The sequence below is a fragment of the Scyliorhinus canicula genome, chromosome 8 (assembly GCF_902713615.1).
Source record: "Scyliorhinus canicula chromosome 8, sScyCan1.1, whole genome shotgun sequence".
In the NCBI taxonomy this organism is placed as follows: Eukaryota; Metazoa; Chordata; class Chondrichthyes; order Carcharhiniformes; family Scyliorhinidae; genus Scyliorhinus; species Scyliorhinus canicula.
Genome location: NC_052153.1, coordinates 9,659,420 through 9,679,727, shown reverse-complemented (window position 1 = coordinate 9,679,727; position 20,308 = coordinate 9,659,420). Strand labels below are relative to the sequence as shown.

The 20,308-nt window shown below is 44.1% G+C and overlaps 1 protein-coding gene across 1 annotated transcript in view; it reads left to right on the top strand.

Moving 5' to 3' along the window:
- Nucleotides 1–19,126, top strand: part of smc2 (structural maintenance of chromosomes 2) — a 56,386-nt gene extending 37,260 nt beyond the window's left edge. Inside the window, 7 exon segments of the mRNA XM_038804147.1 lie at nt 938–1,081; nt 1,177–1,371; nt 3,245–3,445; nt 4,656–4,772; nt 11,884–12,044; nt 17,023–17,170; nt 18,759–19,126. Coding sequence (XP_038660075.1) covers nt 938–1,081; nt 1,177–1,371; nt 3,245–3,445; nt 4,656–4,772; nt 11,884–12,044; nt 17,023–17,170; nt 18,759–18,950 — 1,158 coding nt within the window. The 3' untranslated portion in view covers nt 18,951–19,126.
- Nucleotides 19,127–20,308: the final 1,182 nt, after the last annotated feature.

Sequence of the window (20,308 nt, the reverse complement as noted above, 5' to 3'; positions counted from 1 at the left end):
CGCGATTTTGGCGCAGTGTGTGGAGAGTCCAGCCCAGGGAAACCTATTCTTGGTGTTTTGGACTTGACTTTTGGATTTGTTTATTGTCACGTGTACCGAGGTACAGTGAAAAGTATTTTTCTGCGTGCAGCTCAAACAGATTATTTAGTACATGAAAGGAAAATATGTAGAAGAGGGTGTGTGTGAGAGAGCTCGCAGAGTGTCGCCACGCTCCGGCGCCATCTTGCCACGGATCACTGGGAGGCCGAATCTGCTTCAGCAGATCATATAAAAATGCTACCTGTTTGCTGCATAATTTCCTTTGTCAAGGTATCAACATATAACCTGTCTAAAATGCTGCCTATCTGGAATTATAGTATCCTTATAATGCAGAAGGAGGCCATTTTCCCAATCGAGTCTGCACCAACTCTTTGAAAAAGCATCCTACCTAAGCTCAATCCCTAGCCCCATCCCTGTAACCCCATCTAACCTGCACATCTTTGAACACTAACAGGCAATTTAGCATGGCCAATAAACACAACCTGTCCATCTTTGGACTTTGGGAGGAAACCAGAGCACCTGGAGGAAACCCACCCAGTCACTGGAAGGATGTGCAAATTCCACAGACAGTCACCCAAAGCTGGAATTGAACCCTGATCCCTAATGTGAGACGCGGCTAACCATGGTGCCACCATGCCGCCCATAATAACTGTCTCCCAACCGCCCATTATACATTTTCTCTTCCAGGTCACTAGCTCAAAAAAAGTGCCAAATTAATGAAGGCTGATTTAAAAATTTCAGTCCTACTTCAGTTCGTAAAAGCTGGTTCCAGTCTTCTATCCTTTATTGAGGGGGTTTTGGGTTATATATTCCAAAATGAGGGGTGGGAGAAAATCAGGAGATCGTAAACTTTGTTTTTTTTTCTTCTGTGGATACTAGTTTGTGTTGTTATATCTAGGAAATGGATGCCCTGCTTTTGGAATTGGAAGAGTTAAAGCGTGAGCAGACTGGCTACAAACAGCAGATTGAGGCTGTGGAAGAAGCCATCAGATCCTACAAAGAACAGATTGAAAACATGGCTGAAGAAGTGGCAAATAATAAGGTGCGAATGTGTTAAATGTAGAATTGATCCACAAAGAAGAAGAGGTAATGTGACTTTGTTGATTAAATGTGTGTGTCTCAATCCTTTATTTGTAGGAAGCTGTGAAGAAGGCTCAGGATGACCTGGCGAAACAAAAGGAATACATAAAGTCTCAGAATAAGGACATTCAAATCAAAACTAGTTTTATATCTGAATTAGTGAAAAAGAAAAATGAGGCACAGTTGAAAATTCAGGAATTGGAGCACAACATTAATAAACATAAACGAGACACTGCTGATGCTGCTGCTAAGGTTAGTTTAAGAGAATAAGTATGCAGTTGATGAGTGATTAACATTTCAGATAATGTAATGGAAAGATTATCTCCTTTACAGTTAGAAATCAATACCGGTGCTGTCTTGAGATTACAAATTATCCCCCAGGATATTTGAGTGGCTCTGGAGCAGACTTTGTGTGAAGTCCTGGTCATGATTCATCTAATTGTTTATAGTGAGAATTCAGCACATTGATTTCTGCTTCCAACTTTCCCCATAGAGACCAAAAGGCTGACACAGATAAAGAGGGCACAGCTTCCCTTGCACTGTCTATGAGGAATGTGGGAAGATGGCTGTTCCAAAATTATGACCAAAATTATGCACAATGATCTGAATGTCATCTGAATAATCAAAAATTCAGTATAGCTTGTAATCTTCCATTACTATTCCAACAATCTATCTTGCTTTCTTAATTACCTATCCACACAGTTTTCAGATTGAAGGTGACAAATTTGTTGTAATTCTCTGTTTCCGATCCAAGTCTTGGGTTAATTCTATTCCCTTCACAGCTACTTAAAACTTTAGTGTTACCTGACTACCAAATTCCATAACAGATCCAGATCTATGGCAAATTGTTTAACCGCATCCTCTATCTTTACCGGTCTGCCTCAAAATTTAAACGGAAATGGTTGAATGGCTTTCGATGTTCCGAGATCATTCATATAGATCAGAAACGGTAAAGGTTTATATAGATCAGAAACATTGGCAGTTCAAACACTGCTGTTTGTGGTGTTCCAGTCAACAACAATATCCTTCCTTCTTTCACCTCCTTATTTGACTTTCGCAGGTTGTTTAATTCCTATTCTATCCAACCTCTAATAAAAGTTTTTAAATCTTGGGAATGCAGATGAAAACCAGCATGCCTACATGAAAATCTAAATGAATTAATAATTATAGTGACTTAAATTGCAGGATTATTAATGTTTGGGATTGAATTCCTCAATTTTGACCATTTTACTATGTGAAACAAGTCAGTGGCCAGCATCCCTATGCTCATCTCTTCAAAACATCAAGGAGGACTGTCTAACAACAAGTTAGATTTGTCTAGCACGCCATAGAATCCCTCCAGTGCAGAAGGAGACCATTCAGCCCATCGAAAGCACTCTACCTAGGCCCACTCCCCCACCTTATCCTCATTACCCCAGGCACTGGCCAATCCACCTAATCTGCACATTTTTGGACTGTGGGAGGAAACCGGAGCGTCCGGAGGAAACCCACGGTTACACTAGGAGAACATGCAAACTCTATACAGTCACCCAAGACCAGAATTGAACCCGAGTCCCTGGCACTGTGATGCAGCGTTGCTAACCACTGTACCTCTAGAGACCATTGTTAACTGGTCTGTGCTCAGTGACTGAGGCAGAGAAGTAAACAGTATTGTCAGTGCTTTAAGGAGCTAGGTGCTAGATTTCTCTGAAAGTTCCTAATGCCTGATTTCCCTTCCCTCTTTGATAACTTCCCAATGCTAGGCCTAAGACGGAAATTGGGAAACTTGCCACCTTCATTAAAATGAGACAAACTCTGGCAGTCCTGGTTGGGTACGTACCCATGCACTTGCAAGATGCTAGTCCTAGCAAGCACACACACGGGGCCCCAAAAATTGGTAATTTTCTGTGAAATGCTAAGAAAGTAATTACTTACTAATAATACAAGTGGTGCAAATGAGTACAGAAGCAAGAATTTGTGTTTACAAGCATTCACTTAACAGTTGGGCATTTGGTTCTTTTTCCACCTAAACTGGAACATTTATTTTCTTCACAAATCACATGTTTAGTAGAATTTGATTAATTAGGAGTTGTACTGTTGGTCTTTACAGTAACTCTCTTTCTTGTCCTAATTAACACTTGTACAGGTGACCAAAATGCTGAAAGAGTACGAGTGGATAACGTCTGAAAAACACCTCTTTGGCCAGACCAACACAGCCTATGATTTTAAAGCAAACAATCCTAAAGAAGCAGGCCAGCGGCTCCAACAACTACAGGAGAAAAAAGACACACTGGGCAAAACTGTGAACGTCAGGGCAATGAACATGCTCAGCCAGGCAGAGGAGCGGGTATAACGTCACATTTAAATCTCTTCAAGAGCACAAAAGAAGCTGATGTTCTGGGGCTGATGCCCTGTTTCCTAAAAGTCTCTTCATGCAATTGGCAGTAATTGTCCTCTGCTGCACTCTTAATACAAGAGCACCTTAAGTCATCTTAAATGTCAATAATTCTAGTTATCTTTGCACTTAATTTTGAGCAAATTTCTGAAAAATCACCAGAGGACCATAGGCTGCACCCTCCTTTTGAGGCAAAGCTAACTTGTGATTTAACCGGAGGGTCATCACACCTCAGGCAAGGGACAAGGCTGAGAAGGCGGGGCCTTCATGAATGACCTGAACCGGTATTAGAATTGATTCCGCGCTGTTGGTGTCGCTCTGCATCATGAGCCAGCCTTCCATCCAACTGAGCTAACTGAACCCCTTGAGCAAATATCTCAGCAACAAAGACCATTCAACATGATATTCAATTGCCTATGAATTGCAGGCATTTCTAGGTGATTTGTGGAAGCAAGTGAAGTAACATTCTATCAATATTGGGTATGATTCGCTTGTTCAGCTAATAAAGGAGCATGTCTGTGATTAAGTACAAGCAGTGATATGCATGCACTTCAACAGCTGTCCCCTGCAGCTGTTTTACTTCTCTAAAATGGTAATTGTAACGATGTTAATAGCCATAATTAAGGGTCATGTTTGTCCTGGGGTTGAAGGAGTGAATGTTTGGGGCTGTTTTACATCACATTTGTCCCATGGCATTTGGAACAGTTCTGTTTTTGTTTCACTTCCTGCCTTGGTATTCCTGCTGTGTATTTGTTTTGTTATGCGCTGATAGCCCATGGGACAGAAAAGGTTGCTTGATAACACTGTAAACAACTTAGGGATTTAAGCCTGGAGGGATCTGTCCTAAATAATTGGAGTGTGCACACCTATTAAAATTCTAAGTGGGTTCCTATGAAGTGACTAAGGATTCTATTCAGTCCTTATACTAAAAGTTACACCTTTAAATGACCACGCAAGTAATTTTCACCCTCAGTGGACAATAATCAAGTATGAAGTTAAATACACTAATATCTGCATCATGGTGGGCATTAATTATAAAATAGCTTTGATTAAAATTGTTGGTGCCAGCCTTTGGCATCCACGTATTGATGTAAGAACGGTGCAAATGCATAAGAGAAACATTCATGAAATCTGAGTAGATACCCTTTATGTTTGTTCACAGTACAACGATTTGATGAAGAAGAAAAGAATAGTTCAAAATGACAAGTCAAAGATTCTGTCGACTATTGAAGAGCTGGATAAAAAGAAAAATGAAGCCTTGAATGTTGCTTGGAAACAGGTAAACACTAATTTATATGTCACTATTCTGTTAGGGTGGATGTTTTCTTTGTTTTTGAATAACCAGAACATATAAAGTAAAATGGACTGAAGTGTAGTCACTAAACCTACCAATGAAAGCAAAGGTAAGACTAATTGTCTAAAATTCAACCAATAACAAAGAAAATAGGCCTCCCTGTACAAGAACTAGAATTAATGATTCAAAGCAAAAGAATCCGTGCCTTGTTGGAAGTTCCCAAACTGCCTTGTGATTTACATGGGCTCACTGAATATCTTCAGTCTGTCGATGCTTCTCCTGTCAGTGATTGACCAATAAACAAAACAGCTACCTTATTTCCTCTTCCTTGCAAGTGTGAGTTTAAAGAAGATGTTTATTATCATAAGGAGTAGGCCATTCAGCTGATCTGATTATGGCCATAATTCCACTGCGGCAGAGTAGTTAGCACTGCTGCCTCACAGCTCCAGGGAACCGGTACAATTCCGGCCTCTGGTGACTGTGTGGAGTTTGCACTTTCTCCCCCGTGTCTGCTCCAGTTTCCTCCCACAGTCCAAAGATGTGCAGGTTAGGTGGATTGGCCATGCTAAATTGTCCAAAAGGTTAGGTGGATAGGGTAGAGGTGTGGGCTTAAGTAGGGTGCTCTTTCAGAGGTTTGGTGCAGACTCGATGGGATGAATGCCCTCTTCCTGCACTGTAAATTCTATTATTCTACTGTCTGTTCCCCATAACCCTGACTCCCATGTGGATCAAAAATCTGTCTAACGTAACCTTGAATATATTCAACTACTTCCCATCACTGAACTTGCACCGTTTCACTGCTCCTCAACATCCGAGGAAAAACCCACTCATTTGTGCCCTAGTCAGATGTGCCCTATGCAGCACCTTAAATTGAATCAAGCTGAGCCTAGTAACAAGGATGTGGAGTTGATTCTGTATAGAGCCTTGCTCCACAGCCCAGAAAAACTCCTGGCTCAACTCGCCCTCCCACTTCCTTTTCATCTCTTTCAACATGATCTGCTCCGTCAATACCAGCCGACCACAGATCTCCGACACTCCCCTACGTCAACCACCAAGAGAATTCTGTCGATCAGCGGGGATGGGTGGAAAAGGGAAAGAAGAAATCTCCTTACGTACAAGGTTTCGCACCTGATAGTACCAAAACTTTTTTAAAATAAATAAATTTAGAGTACCCAATTCTTTTTTTTCCAATTAACGTGCTATTTAACATGGCCAATCCACCTATCCTGCACATCTTTTTGGGTTGTGGGGTGAGACCCACACAGACACGGGGCAAATGTGCAAACTCCACACGAACAGTGACCCGGGCCCGGATCAAACCCGGTCCTCAGCGCCGTGAGATAGCATTTCTAACCACCACGCCACCGTGCTGCCCCTGATAGTGTCGAAACTGGTGAACTCTAGGAAGCTTGTACTTCTCCAGCCACTCCTCAAAACTAGTGAACTTCCCATCTACAAACAAGTCACCAAACTGCTCTAACCCTTTCTTCCCTCTGAGCCCCAAAGGACGAGTCTATGACCACCAGCATAAAACAATAATTTTCACAAATTGGGGCCAACACTGACATGGCACCAAGTTTAAAATGTCGCCTAAACTCCCCATGCTCATGCTGGCCACCACCATCAGATTGGTAGTCCATTTTGTTTGGGGAGCCGTGACCAATACACTCAAACTAGTGTTTTTACAATCATTCTTCTCCATCCGCCCCCATATGGACCCTGCCCCCTATGCCATCTCTGCACCATTTCAATATTCGTCACCCAATAGTAGTATAACAGGTTGGGTAATGCTAGGCCCCTGACTGCCTATCCCTTTGTTAAAAACCCCTACAAACTTGTGGGCTCCTGCCTGCTCAAATACAAGATGCGATCATCTTATTGACTCTTGCGAAGGAAGATTTCGGAAGGAAAACTGGAATGCACTGAAATAAAAATAAAATCTTGGGAGGGTACTCATTTTGACTGACTGAACCTTCCCTGCTAAAGTCAGAAGGAGGTTATCCTACTACTTTAGGCCAGCCTTCGCCGCTTTAACCTAGGTCCCCAAAATTTAATTTCTGTAGTGAGGCCCAATCATGGACCACCCAGATAACAAAAACTGGACCAGGCAGGGGACAGTGGGCACCTCTGTCTCGTGCCTTTCCTCAGTTGGAAGTATTTCAAACTTAAAGTGTTTATATGGATGCCTGCAGTGGGGGCTATATATAGAAGCTGGATCCAAGATAAAAATCTTGGCCCAAAGCTAAACCTCCCCAAGACCTCTGACAAATAGCCCACTCAACCCTATCAAATGCCTTTTCTGCATCTAGATGATCATCTCCAACTCCTGGACTAGAGAGGAGCACAAAGCGATGTTAAGCAACCGTCGAATATTGGCCAACATCTGTCTTCTCTTAACAAACCCCGTCTGCTTCTCCAATGTGAGCCCTGAGAGGCAGGGTTCCATGCGCCTAGCCAAGACCTTCGCCAACAACTTTGCATCAGCATTCAATGATGAAATGGGATGGTATGACCCACACTCCATTGAATCCTTAACATTCTTTAAGATCAAGGAGATCGATGCCTGCACCAATATGGCCAGTAACATCCCCCAAGACATAAAATCCTCAAATATTTCAAGCAGCACTGGGGCCAGCAATCCTGCAAACTTCTTATAAAATTCAATCGGGAACCCATCCAACCCCGCCGCCTCCCCCGACTGCATCAGACCCATAGCCTCCATAATATCCTCCAAAGTCAGAGGAGCCTCCAGTTCCTCCCTTTTCTCCTGTTGCACCACTGGAATAGCCAAACCGCCAAATCACTCTTAATATTGTTGACCTGGGCAGCACGGTGACCTAGTGGTTAGCACAACCACCTCACGGCGCTGAGGTCCCAGGTTCGATCCCAGCTCTGGGTCACTGTCCGTGTGGAGTTTGCACATTCTCCCCGTGTCTGCGTGGGTTTCGCCCCCACAACCCAAAAATGTGCAGGGTAGGTGGATTGGCCACGCTAAATTGCCCCTTAATTGGAAAAAATAATTGGGTAATCTAAATTTATTTTAAAAATATATATATTGTTGACCCTCCCCTGGGGCTCCGACTTGTAATGGTTCCGATCAAACGCCTCATTAACCTTGGCCAGGACAGAGACTACTCTACCCCCCTGCCGCATCCCTAACCTGCACAATTTCCGACGGTCGCCTCAGCTGGTGTGCCTTTTCTCCATGCTCATAAAAAGCCTCTCTCTTAACGTCGCAGTTGGCAGCAGCCAACTATCCGTTGGCAGCAGCCCAAACTCCAACTATAGCTTCTTCCTACAAGCCATAACTCCAGTGTCTGATTGACCGAATATTGATGGTCCATCTTCAAGGTGGCATCTACCAACCTCTGCCTCTCCACCCTTTCACTCTTCTCGATATGCGTCTTAAAAGAAATGATCTCCCCACGAACAACTACCTTCAAAATGGACCGTGAAATCTCTCCACTCCAATTAAATGTGAGATATTCCTCAACGGCGGTGGAAACACTCTTGCAGAAGCCCTTATCAGCCAACAGCGATGTAATAAACCTCTATGGGGGGTGCTGAGCGGGGCCAGACCTAACCACCACATCCACATAATGCGGAGCATGGTCCGAGATCACTATCATCGAGTACCCCGCCCCTACCACCCACGGCAGCAGGGACCTATCCCTACCGCAAATAAATAAATCCTGGAATACACCTGGTGAACCTGAGAGAAGGATCAAAAGATCCTTCTAACCTGGGTGTAGAAATCGCCACGGTTCTGCTCTTCCCGCCCCCCAATCTGCTCCATAAACACCAACAGTGCCCTTGCCATCCCATAAGGCTTCAACGTCTTACGCCTCAACGTATCCAGTCGGGGATCCATTAAGCAGTTCAAGTCCCTTCCCATGATTAGCTGGTGCGAATCTAAATCCGGGATCAAAAACAACATCATATTGATAAAAGCTGTGTGTCCCATTTTGGGGCATAAACATTGACCAGCACCACCTTATTAATCCGGATTGTTGCCCCCCCCCCCCCCCCCCCAGGCCCTACTATAAACCCCGAATGAAACACCTGCCTCACCCAACCCCCTCACATTCCATGTGAACAGCCGGATGGGTAACCGTCTAACCCCTGCCTTACCAGAGTCAGCCTTTCCTGCCTCATGAGGCAGTCCAGCAACCCACTGAGCAGGACCGACACCAGGCCCACCCAAGATGACCGCCAGGTCCCCAACGCAACTGGACAAAGAAAGTCCCCAGCCACCATCAGAAGACTAACCCAACCCTCCCCCCTTCCTAGCATCCATTAAACCCAAACAACCAGGCGCCCAAGTACCCCAACCACCTAATGACCATAACCACTAAGCTCGTACCTAATAAACCCTCCATTTTATGAGCCACAGATAACCTCATTCCTTCACTTCCATTGACTAACTATTCTAGCTAGCGGCGTGGCCCCCACACAGAATCATTCGTAACCCCAAAATTCCAAAACATCAAACCAACCCCCTGCCCAAACCTGCCTTTATGAATTCCAGAAGAACGTAATATGAACAGTAAGTGACATCCATCCCACCAACCCCCATAACACAATTCCACATGTAAAGTTACACAACAGCCCAATCAACATCCCTTCAACCATTGATAACAAAAAGCAAACAGACAAAGAAACCGAACAACCTCCACCCACCTTCAAACACCCCTCAACCCATGCACACTACAATTATTTCAATCCCAGTCCATTTCTTTGGACGAACACCTCCGCTTCCTCTGGAGTCTCAAAGTAGTTTATTTTTATCCTTATTTTTGTAGGTCATCCCAAAGGCGCGCGGGGTAACTCACACAAACCGAACATTATTACGATACAGTGCTGCTTCGGCCTTATTAAAAGCTGCACATCTCCTAGCCAGCTCAACTCCAACATGCTTGTAGCTTCTCACGGTAGCATGGTGGTTAGCATCAATGCTTCACAGCTCCAGGGTCCCAGGTTCGATTCCCGGCTGGGTCACTGTCTGTGTGGAGTCTGCACGTCCTCCCCGTGTGTGCGTGGGTTTCCTCCGGGTGCTCCGGTTTCCTCCCACAGTCCAAAGATGTGCGGGTTAGGTGGATTGGCCATGCTAAATTGCCCGTAGTGTAAGGTTAATGGGGGGATTGTTGGGTTACGGGTTACGTGGGTTTAAGTAGGGTGGTCATTGCTCGGCACAACATCGAGGGCCGAAGGGCCTGTTCTGTGCTGTAATGTTCTATGTTCTCACCTTGTGGCCTTCCCATCTGCCCTGTTCCGGCACCCAAACACCCTCAGATTCTGCCCTCTCGACCGATTTTCCAGCTTGTCCACCATTGCCCTCACAACTCTTGTTATCGTACACCACCCTTTTTACCGCCAGAGACGCAGTCTTGTTGCTCTGATTCAACAGAGCAACCCCCACCTCTTGCAGCTCCGCACCCTGCTGCTTCACCACTTTGCCCACCTTAGCCAGGGCCCCGCAGATCAAGGAAATTGCCGCCTCAATCACCTTCTAGTGGTCTCCCGAGACACCTCCGCACAGTTTCTGCAGTTCCACAGCTAAGATCTGGTTACTGGGGTGGCCCCTGATACCACAATCACCTCTGCCATTTTCTTCTCCACCAAGGCACTCGAGGCTTCCACTTTTGAAGCTACTTCTTTTTTCTTCTGTTGCCTAGTTCTGTACCTACTACGCATCCCCTTTCTGTGGAACACTCAATCCATCAATATCAACAAATGTCAGCGGAGATTTTAATCGAAGGGCAGGCGAAAAGAGCTTAAAACACAGTTCTATGGCGGGAGCCACCTCGATGTGCGACCGTTCCACTACATGCCGCACCGAAAGCCCCCCAAACTTTCTCTGAACTGCGTCCAAAGCAAGTTCTGCCTCCATAAGTAAGGAAATTAATGGAGATCATTAAAAGCCTGGAAGAAGAAAACTGACCCTCATTTATCAGTTTGGAATAGTGATATTCCATTTGGTGTTGTGATATTCTACAAACTGTGGGCGCGATTCTCCCAAAACGGGAGAAATCGTAAAGCTGGCGTCAAACCCGGGCGGGTTTGACGCCAGCGCGCCCCTTCCCGACCGGGAACCGATTCTGGTCCCCGGTCGGGGCTAGCAGCCCGACGCCGTAGGCTCCGGCATGACGGGCTTAACGAATATCGTTAAGCCCGCTTGCCGGAGTTAGCGCCGGCTGACGCGTCATATGACATCAGCCGCGCATGCGCGGATTGGAAGACTCCAACCCGCGCATGCGCGGATGACGTCATTGCGTATTTGCGCGAAACCCGCGCATGCGCGGGCCGGGTTGCCCCTCAGCCGCCCCGCGAATGGATACTGCGGGGCGGCGGAAGGAGAAAGAGTGCGCGGGCATCGGGCCCGCTGCCCGCGATCGGTGCCCACCGATCGCGGGCCCATGGCACCCTTGGCACAGTCGTGGTACTGCCGTGCCAATCGGTGCCATGGTTATGAAAAGCGAGTTTGTGACGCCGTTTTTACGAACGGCCAGACCAGGTGTGTTTGCCGTTCGTAAAAACGGCGTAAAGGGCTGGGACTTCGGCCCATCGAACAGCTGTGAATCGCTGCCGGCCGTAAAAAAACGGTGGCAGCGATTCGGGTCGGGAGTTGGGCGGGGGGGTGGGGGAGAATAGCGGGAGAGCGGGAAAAATGTCAGGAAGGCCCTCCCGCTATTCTCCGACCCGTCGTGGGGGTCGGAGAATTTCGCCCTGTATCTTTGAGTTTAAATATGCAAAATTAGTGTGTGTGGTCTTTTAATTTTGAACCTGTGCAAATTTATTTTGTTTAAAGTTTTGAATGTAAATCAGTCTTTGAAGTGTTTTGTTTTTTAAAATGCTAAACATGACTGAGCTTTTGGTACACTTTCAACATGTCAAAGGTCAACTAACTGTGGCCTTGGACCTGTATACTGTCACTGACTTCTGATGTAAAGAATCTAAAGAAGTGGAGTGACCAAATTAATTTGCTTGTTGGTTTGTGAGTAAAATTGCGCAATTTGATGTGTAGCTAATAAAACAAGTTAATTTTAACCGATGTATCTTGACCCTGGTATATTTGCTTATCTCTTTTTTAATCTAGGTAAACAAAGATTTTGGCTCCATTTTCGCCACACTGCTTCCTGGAGCTAATGCCATGTTGGTCCCTCCCGACGGCAAGACTATTCTAGATGGACTTGAATTCAAAGTAGCCCTTGGAGATGCCTGGAAAGAGAATCTTACTGAGCTTAGTGGAGGTCAAAGGTTTGCCAATCCTTTTTATTGGATTTCTGGTTTTAATTACCTTTAGATGTAAATACTTTCTCCTCCTCAATTTTCAGCTGTGGTACAAAGAACAATACAGCACAAGAACAGGCCCTCCGGCCCTCCAAGCCTGTACCAGTCATGATACCAACCTTTGCCAAAACCCTCAGCACTTCCTTGTGCCGTGCCCCTCTGTACCCATCCTATCTATGTGTTTGTCAAGATGCCTTTTGAAACGGCGTTAATGTATCTGCTTCCACAACCTCCCCTGGCAACGCGTTCCAGGCACTAAACACCTTCTGCGTAAAAAAAACCTACCTCGCACGTCTCCTCTGAACCTTGCCCTATGGACCTAAAACCTATGCCCCCTGGTGACTGACCCCTCCACCCTGGGAAAGAGTGCTTGCCCATCCACTCTATCCGTGCCCCTCATAATCTTGTAGACCTCTGTCAGGCCACCCCTTGACCTCCGTCTTTCTAATTGAAACAGTAACTTACCATTAACTTTCTTTCATCTATACCCTTTATCTTCTCCTCTGTAATGCGTCATCGATAATTGTAATTTTCACAAGAACGCCATATAAAGATTTTCCACTTAGCGAGTGAGAGTCGAGCTATAAGCAACAACTTGGACCCAACTTTGAAAGAGTCACGTGCATATTTGCGGCTAAACGGGCATGTCTACGTCTCAGTATTGATGAGACACCATAATTGTGCAGAGTTTACACACTCCAATTAACCTGCTCGCAGTGTTCTCAAACTCTTTGGACATTTGGAATTTCAGCTTGAACAGCAGATTCTATCATTAGAAGGAAAGAACTATCATTTATGTTGTGTCTTTCATAATATCCCCAAGAGATTTACAGCACGTCCTCCCCGTGTGCGCGTGGGTTTCCTCCGGGTGCTCCGGTTTCCTCCCACAGTCCAAAGATGTGCGGGTTAGGTGGATTGGCCATGCTAAATTGCCCGTAGTGTAAGGTTAATGAGGGGATTGTTGGGATACGGGTTACGTGGGTTTAAGTGGGGTGAACATTGTTCGGCACAACATCGAGGGCCGAAGGGCCTGTTCTGTGCTGTACTGTTCTATGTTCTATGTTCTAATTGCAAAAGCAAAATAATGCAGACGCTAGAAATCTGAAATTTTAAAAAGGTGCAGGAAATACTCAACCGTGAGGCAGCACCTGTGGAGAGAAATAGTCTAATTACAGCAATTAATTGCCTTTAGTGTAGTTCTTATTTTGTAGGCAAACAAGGTAATTATTTAAACATAACAAGGTCTTGATCTGAATTTCTTTATGACCTTTGCTAATAGCAAACCAGTGCTGATTTGTTTAGAAACCCACAGATAAATCCTTGTTGGAGGAGGGTGCAGGCCCCAATTTTATCGCAACAGCTGCTGTTTATGTTCATTGTACACAGTCTCTTGTAGCTTCATTATTCAGTCTCCAGTTGACTCCTGCCGTAACTACTTGTCTGTTGTCTTGGAAATTTTCACGTGACCTGCTCCGAATCCTGCCCGATGACAAGCTTGGGTTGCTAGGTTGTTAAAAGGGGCCCAGATTGTTTTACTGGGAAGAATAGGCAAGATGTTCACACCTGTTGACAATGATAAGAGCATTTGCTGAGTTAGTGTAGACTTTTAGTCTCCCAAGTTTTAACGGGAGATATTTAAATGTTGGGTTTTATACACAGTTATATATTAAACTGTCTATTTAATTCCAAGATAGAATAAAATTGGAAGTTTTTAGACAATAGCTAGCTAATTAGCATTTATACCTGGAAATAAGCCCCAAGTGATTCATGTTGCCTTGGAGGTGGGCTTTGAAGGGAAGAGTACATGACAAGCCATTGTGGAATTGGTTTATAGAATGTGTTAAGATATCCCTGAACTTTATTGACACAAGGTTAGTTTGCAATAGCGAGAGAGATTAGAGGAATCCATCATGCAGAATGTTGGTGGGAGCTTGCACTCTGAAAGAGAAAAGGAAAAGCTTTTAATTGCAAAGAGAGCTGGAAACCAGAAAATTTGAACTGGACGGAGAAATACTTTGATTTTACAAACTGGGAGGAGCAAGGAGTTGGCTTTAACTCCTGGGTTTGATTTGACGAGGAATATTCCCCATGTGCCTGAATTCAGAGAGGAATGAGTTGAGCTGTATTTTGTATTGTTTGAGAAAATTGCTACGTAATTACAATAGTTTGGGGGGGGAAAATGGACAATTCTAATACAATAATTACAATAGCTTGGGAAAAAATGGACTATTCTAATACAATAATTACAATAGCCTGGGGAAAAATGGACTATTCTAATACAATAATTACAATAGCCTGGGGGAAAATGGACAATTCTAATACCATGTGTTTTGGTCGGGAAAGCAAGGAGGTTTATTCAATCCTTTTGGATGAACAATCTGCAGATTATGATGTAGTTACGACTGCTGTGCTTAATGTTCCAGAAGCTTGCAGACAAAAGATTGGGAGTCTGAGGAAGCCACATAATCAAACTCTTGTAGAATTTGCTGGAGAAAAATAAATGGTATTGGACAGATGATATAGAGCTATGAAGTTTGAGCAAGATTTTGAAAACCTTAGAGGAGTATTGTTAATGGAAGAATAAAGTCCCACCTAAAAGTCAGGTATCTGGGTTATTGTGAATAGACACCATGCTATCCACCGCAGCCATGTAATCTCCCAGTAGAGATGAAATTACAAGATCAATAACTGGAAAATTCCCTTTAACTTCATCAAGTGATCAGAACAATTTGCAGAGATTACATGGCTAATGTGCTAATCTTGCCTTCAATATATTGTATATAATATAATCTTCATTAGTTTCACAAGTAGGCTGACATTAACACTACAATCAAGTTACTGTGAAAATCCCTAGTCGGCACATTCGTGCGCCTGTTCGGGTACACAGAGAATTCAGAATGTATAATTCGCCTAACAAGCACGCCTTTCGGGACTTGTGGGAGGAAATCGGAGCACCCGGATGAAACCCACGCAGTCACGGCGAGAATGGGAAGACTCCGCACAGACAGTGACCCAAGCTAGCAATGGAACCCAGGTCCCTGGCATTGTGAAGCAACAGTGCCAACCACTGTGCCACCGTGCCGCCTGTGTGACCTCTGCTCCAGTAAAGAACTGCTTCAGTTGCCTCTTAAAGGTGCATACAGAATTCGTACACAATGCACCAGCTGGCAACACATTCAAGAGGCTCGCTACTCTCTGGGAGTAGAAAACCCGCCTAATATCCAGTTGGTTCTACTTACATTTAGTTAGGATCCTCCTTTTTAATGTCGTCCATTGTTTTTATTATTTAATAAACCTTCACACCTCTTAGTCTTCAGGTCTGTGCTACTCTTGAGAATGGCACTCTGGAGAATGGCTGTTTAAGCTTGTATGAGTAACCTTTAGTTAGCCAGAAATCATTCTTGTAGCTCTCCTCTGAACTCTATTCAGGGCCACTATATCATCCATTGTGTGAGGGAGCAGATTTTGATTATGCCTGCCTTCAGCCTCTTGACACCTATATTTGTTTCTGTTAAATTATTCTATTTTTTTTTGTTCAATTATCCATTATTTGATTTGTGGCGAATATTGGATACGCTTGAAATGACAGGTCATGATTTTTTAAAAATATAAAACCTTGCACTATTTTAAAAAAAAAAGTACCCAATTATTTTTTCCCAATTAAGGGGCAATTTAACGTGACCAATGCACCTACCCTGCTCGTCTTTGGGTTGTGGGGGTGAGACCCACACAGACATGAGGAGAATGTGCAAACTCCACATGGACAGTAACCCGGGGCTGGGATCGAACCCAGGTCCTCAGCACCATAGGCAGCAGTGCTAACCATTGCACCACCGTGCCGCCCTAACCATGCGATATTTTAATTGCAAATATTTTGCCCGTGGTTGTACTAAACACGTCCTGCCATGTCAAGTCAAAATTATTCCAGCAAATTAGCAGTGGTAGGTAGGTCAGGGAAGCAGTGTTGAACCAAAGCTCTGCGTATGAGAATAGGAATATACGAATTAGGAGCAGGAGCAGGTCCGTTTACTCTTCCCAACTTTCTGTACGATTCAATAAGATCACAGTTGATCTGTTTGATCTCAACTCCACTTTCCTGCCTATCCCCATAACCCTCGATGCCCTTGTTGATTAAAAAATTTATCTAACTCGGCCGTGAATAAATTCAATGACCCAGCCTCCACTGCCTTTGGGGGGAGGAAATTTCACAATCAAGCAACTTCACAGAAAAAGAGAGAATAATATTCATCTTCAAATGGAGACTTTTTCTTGAACTGTGCTGCCGAGTTCTAGCCTGTATCTGATTTGAGAAGTATACTGAGTTAACACATAAGTTTCATTAACTGAATGTGACTGCGCTGTGTGTAACTGAATGTGATTGCGCTGTGTTACTGAATGTGATTGCGCTGTGTATAACTGAATGTGACTGCGCTGTGTGTAACTGAATGTGATTGCGCTGTGTGTAACTGAATGTGACTGCGCTGTGTGTAACTGAATGTGATTGCGCTGTGTATAACTGAATGTGATTGCGCTGTGTGTAACTGAATGTGATTGCGCTGTGTATAACTGAATGTGATTGCACTGTGTGTAACTGAATGTGATTGCGCTGTGTGTAACTGAATGTGATTGCGCTGTGTATAACTGAATGTGACTGCGCTGTGTGTAACTGAATGTGATTGCGCTGTGTATAACTGAATGTGACTGCGCTGTGTGTAACTGAATGTGATTGCGCTGTGTGTAACTGAATGTGACTGCGCTGTGTGTAACTGACTGCGCTGTGTGTAACTGACTGCGCTGTGTGTAACTGACTGCGCTGTGTGTAACTGACTGCGCTGTGTGTAACTGAATGTGATTGCACTGTGTGTAACTGACTGCGCTGTGTGTAACTGAATGTGATTGCACTGTGTGTAACTGAATGTGACTGCGCTGTGTTTATATTATGTAGGTCACTGGTGGCTCTATCCCTGATCTTGGCCATGCTGCTGTTCAAACCTGCTCCAATTTATATTCTGGATGAAGTGGATGCAGCCCTGGACCTCTCTCATACCCAAAACATTGGACAGATGCTGCGAACACATTTCCGGCACTCACAGGTATGTTATGGGCACTTTATGTAAAAGAAAGGGGCACATAAAATTTTGACTGCCCTCATTTAATTTTCAGCAACATAAGTTGAATCCTACAGTTTATATCCTTTCTTCCCTCATTTCTATTTTCTCTGCTTCTTTTCGCACTCCCCTCCCTCACCCGTTTCTATTTTCTTCTCCTTTTCTATTTCTGATTTTGCACTGAGGCATTGCTTCATACGAGTCTCCGGAAACCCTCAAACCCATTTGCTCACATTGACATTTTGAGCAATGGTGGGCTGTTTAACAATAGGTACATATTTGGTGCTCTCCTCCAATAATGGTAATGTTGGCCAATTTTTCCTTTTTTGATCAAGAATGCTGAAGCCAATTTTAGTAGTCCTATCAATATGTGCCAGGAGCATCTAAATGAGCCCAGGCCTGGGATGAATTATGGAATCATCCTGAATTCCTCTGTTACTTATCTTAACCATCTGAGCGATTGGGGAACCGCTAAATTCATCGGGATGTTGCCTGAGGTAGAATCTGACTTGAGTGTGATGCGTCAGCAATTGAATACCCTGCCAATACTCACTCATGGTTCACATGTGGACAATGCCTGTCTCAGTCAATTAGAAGCAAACCTCTGTTTTAGGAAAAGCAGCTGTGAATAGAATTGAAGTGCTAAAGAGACCTAGGTGTCCACCTAATATAGCACAAAATCGCTAAATCCAGCAATATGTTGAAATGCATTATGAAAGCAGTAAACATACCAAGGCAGAGGAAGTCATGATCGAATTCAGTAAGCTTTCTGGTCAGACTGCTACTTGGGTAGAGCATCTGTTGATGGTTTCTAAGATGCAAGGAAGATATTTGAGTGATGGAGGCATTGCTGGAGAAGAGCAACAGGTTAGTGTCAAAGCTCTGAAATGTGAGGAAAGACCGAGGAAATTTGTGCAGCATTGCCCCAGTATCAATTTGTCCGATTATTCTCCGTTTAAGCTTGTGCCGCCTCTTCCTATTCCTTCAATTTATGTTAATGCATTTCCACATTTCTCAGTGGCTTCTAAAAGCCATGTCTCTTTAATCTCCGCTGACAACTCTTTTTTTAAAACTAAATTTAGAGTACCCAATTCATTTTTTTTCCAATTAAGGGGCAATTTCGCGTGCCCAATCCACCTAGCCTGCACATTTTTGGGTTGTGGGAATGAGAGCCATTCAGGCACGGAAAATCTGCAAACTCCACACGGACAGTGACTCGTGGCCGGGATCGAACCTGGCACCTCGGTGCCGTGAGGCAGCAGTGCTAACCATTGTGCCGCCCCGCTGACAGCTCTGACCATTTAACACTAGTCGCCTGCACTGTAACCAACCCTTGAACACCAACCTTTCACCTTGGCAGTTGGGAACCTGTTGTCAATGAATGGGAAAGAATAATTCATGATTAAGACACGAGGCAAACTCCATTCTCAGTGTATAGCTAATTACTGTGTTATTACTTTATCTGTGCTTCATCTATACAGCAGGATAGCAGAGGAGAAATAGGAGGTAGGAATTTTTTTTTCCAAGAAAAGCTATATCCATGTCAAGGTGACTTTGTTTTTTAATCTTGCAGTTTATCGTGGTGTCATTGAAAGATGGCATGTTCACAAATGCTAACATCTTGTTCAAAACCAAGTTTGTGGATGGCGTGTCAGCAGTCACAAGATTTGCTCAGAGCCAGAATGGTTCAATCACACCCAATCACCTCCCCGGCCGAACAGATAAAGAGAAAACAAAAGAAAGGAGGAACAGACTTCAAATATAGTTCTGAAACCCAGGCAAGCTTCTCACAAGAGGATGTGTGGCACTGTGCAAGCTATCTTCTGTATATGTAACACTGTACAGCAAAGTTGCGTTTCCTTTCCCTTTGTTTTCCTGATCCTTTTATACATACCTGTCCTTTTATATTTCTAATAAACTGTTTTTCTCTATAATTGTGAACACTTTTCATGGACAATGGTAACTTTTTAGAATATTTCTTGCATCAATGTTCAAAAACACTGACGGCCAAACAATTAGAGGGACAATCGCAAAGGTTTTGATCTGAACTTTTCTACTTTAAGTGATAGAAAATTAAAGGGAAGATGTACTGTTAGTTTATGCTTTTGATTGCCTCCCAGCTTGGTTTACATTCTTGAGTCGATTGCTTCTTTCCCATTCAAAACTCTGCACAAGACTTTTGACACCGCTACATATTTGTGAGAATCTGCTACCATTTCTCGCACATTCCTCAACAGGATACAAGGCAACGGTTGTTGTCTGGTAGGTGATTGCAGAATTTGTGGCGCACCGAAGGATGCCATGTGGCCTGTCGTGTCCTCGTCTAGGACTTGGACCCTTTTTTATTTACGGGATGTGGGCGTTGCTGGCTAGGCCTGCATTTATTGCCCATCCGGGTTGCCCTTGGGAAGGTGGTGGTGAGTTGCCTTCTTGAACCACCTCAGCCCCTGAGATGTAGGTACGCCCACAGTGCTGTTCGGGAACAAGTTCCAGGATTTAACCCAGTGACAGTGAAGGAATCAACAATATTTTCCAAGTCAGGATGGTGAGTGACTTGCAGGGGAACCTCCAGTTGGTGGTGTTCCCAGGTATCTGCTGCCCTTGTCCTTCCAGATGGCAGTGATTGTGGGGCTGGAAGCTGCTGTCTATGGAATCTGGTTAGTTCCTGCAGTGCATCTTGTAGATGGTACACACGGCTGCCACTGGTTTCTGATTCTTCCCCATTACCTCAAACACAGAATTATTTATACATCCCATATCTGACCATCTGCCTATAATATTTAAACATTTTAAAACATATACTTCTCCTGATTAACTTATTTCCTCTTACTTTTGTTAAACCACTTTTAGTAGGTGTTCTATGGACTTATCTTTCACCCTTCTAGCATTTCTACTGGAGGGGTTATGCACAACCTGCATTCACGTTGAGGGATTGAGTAGAATTTTTTTTCTGGGAGTTGGGAATTCTTTACCAGATTATGGATGCTTAATTGTTGAGTATATTCGAGGCTAAGGCCAATAGATTTTTGAACACCAGAAGAATTGAGATGGAGACGGAAAGTGGAATTGAAGTGGAAGATCAACCATGATCTTGTTGACCGTTGAAGCAGGCACAAGTGGCTG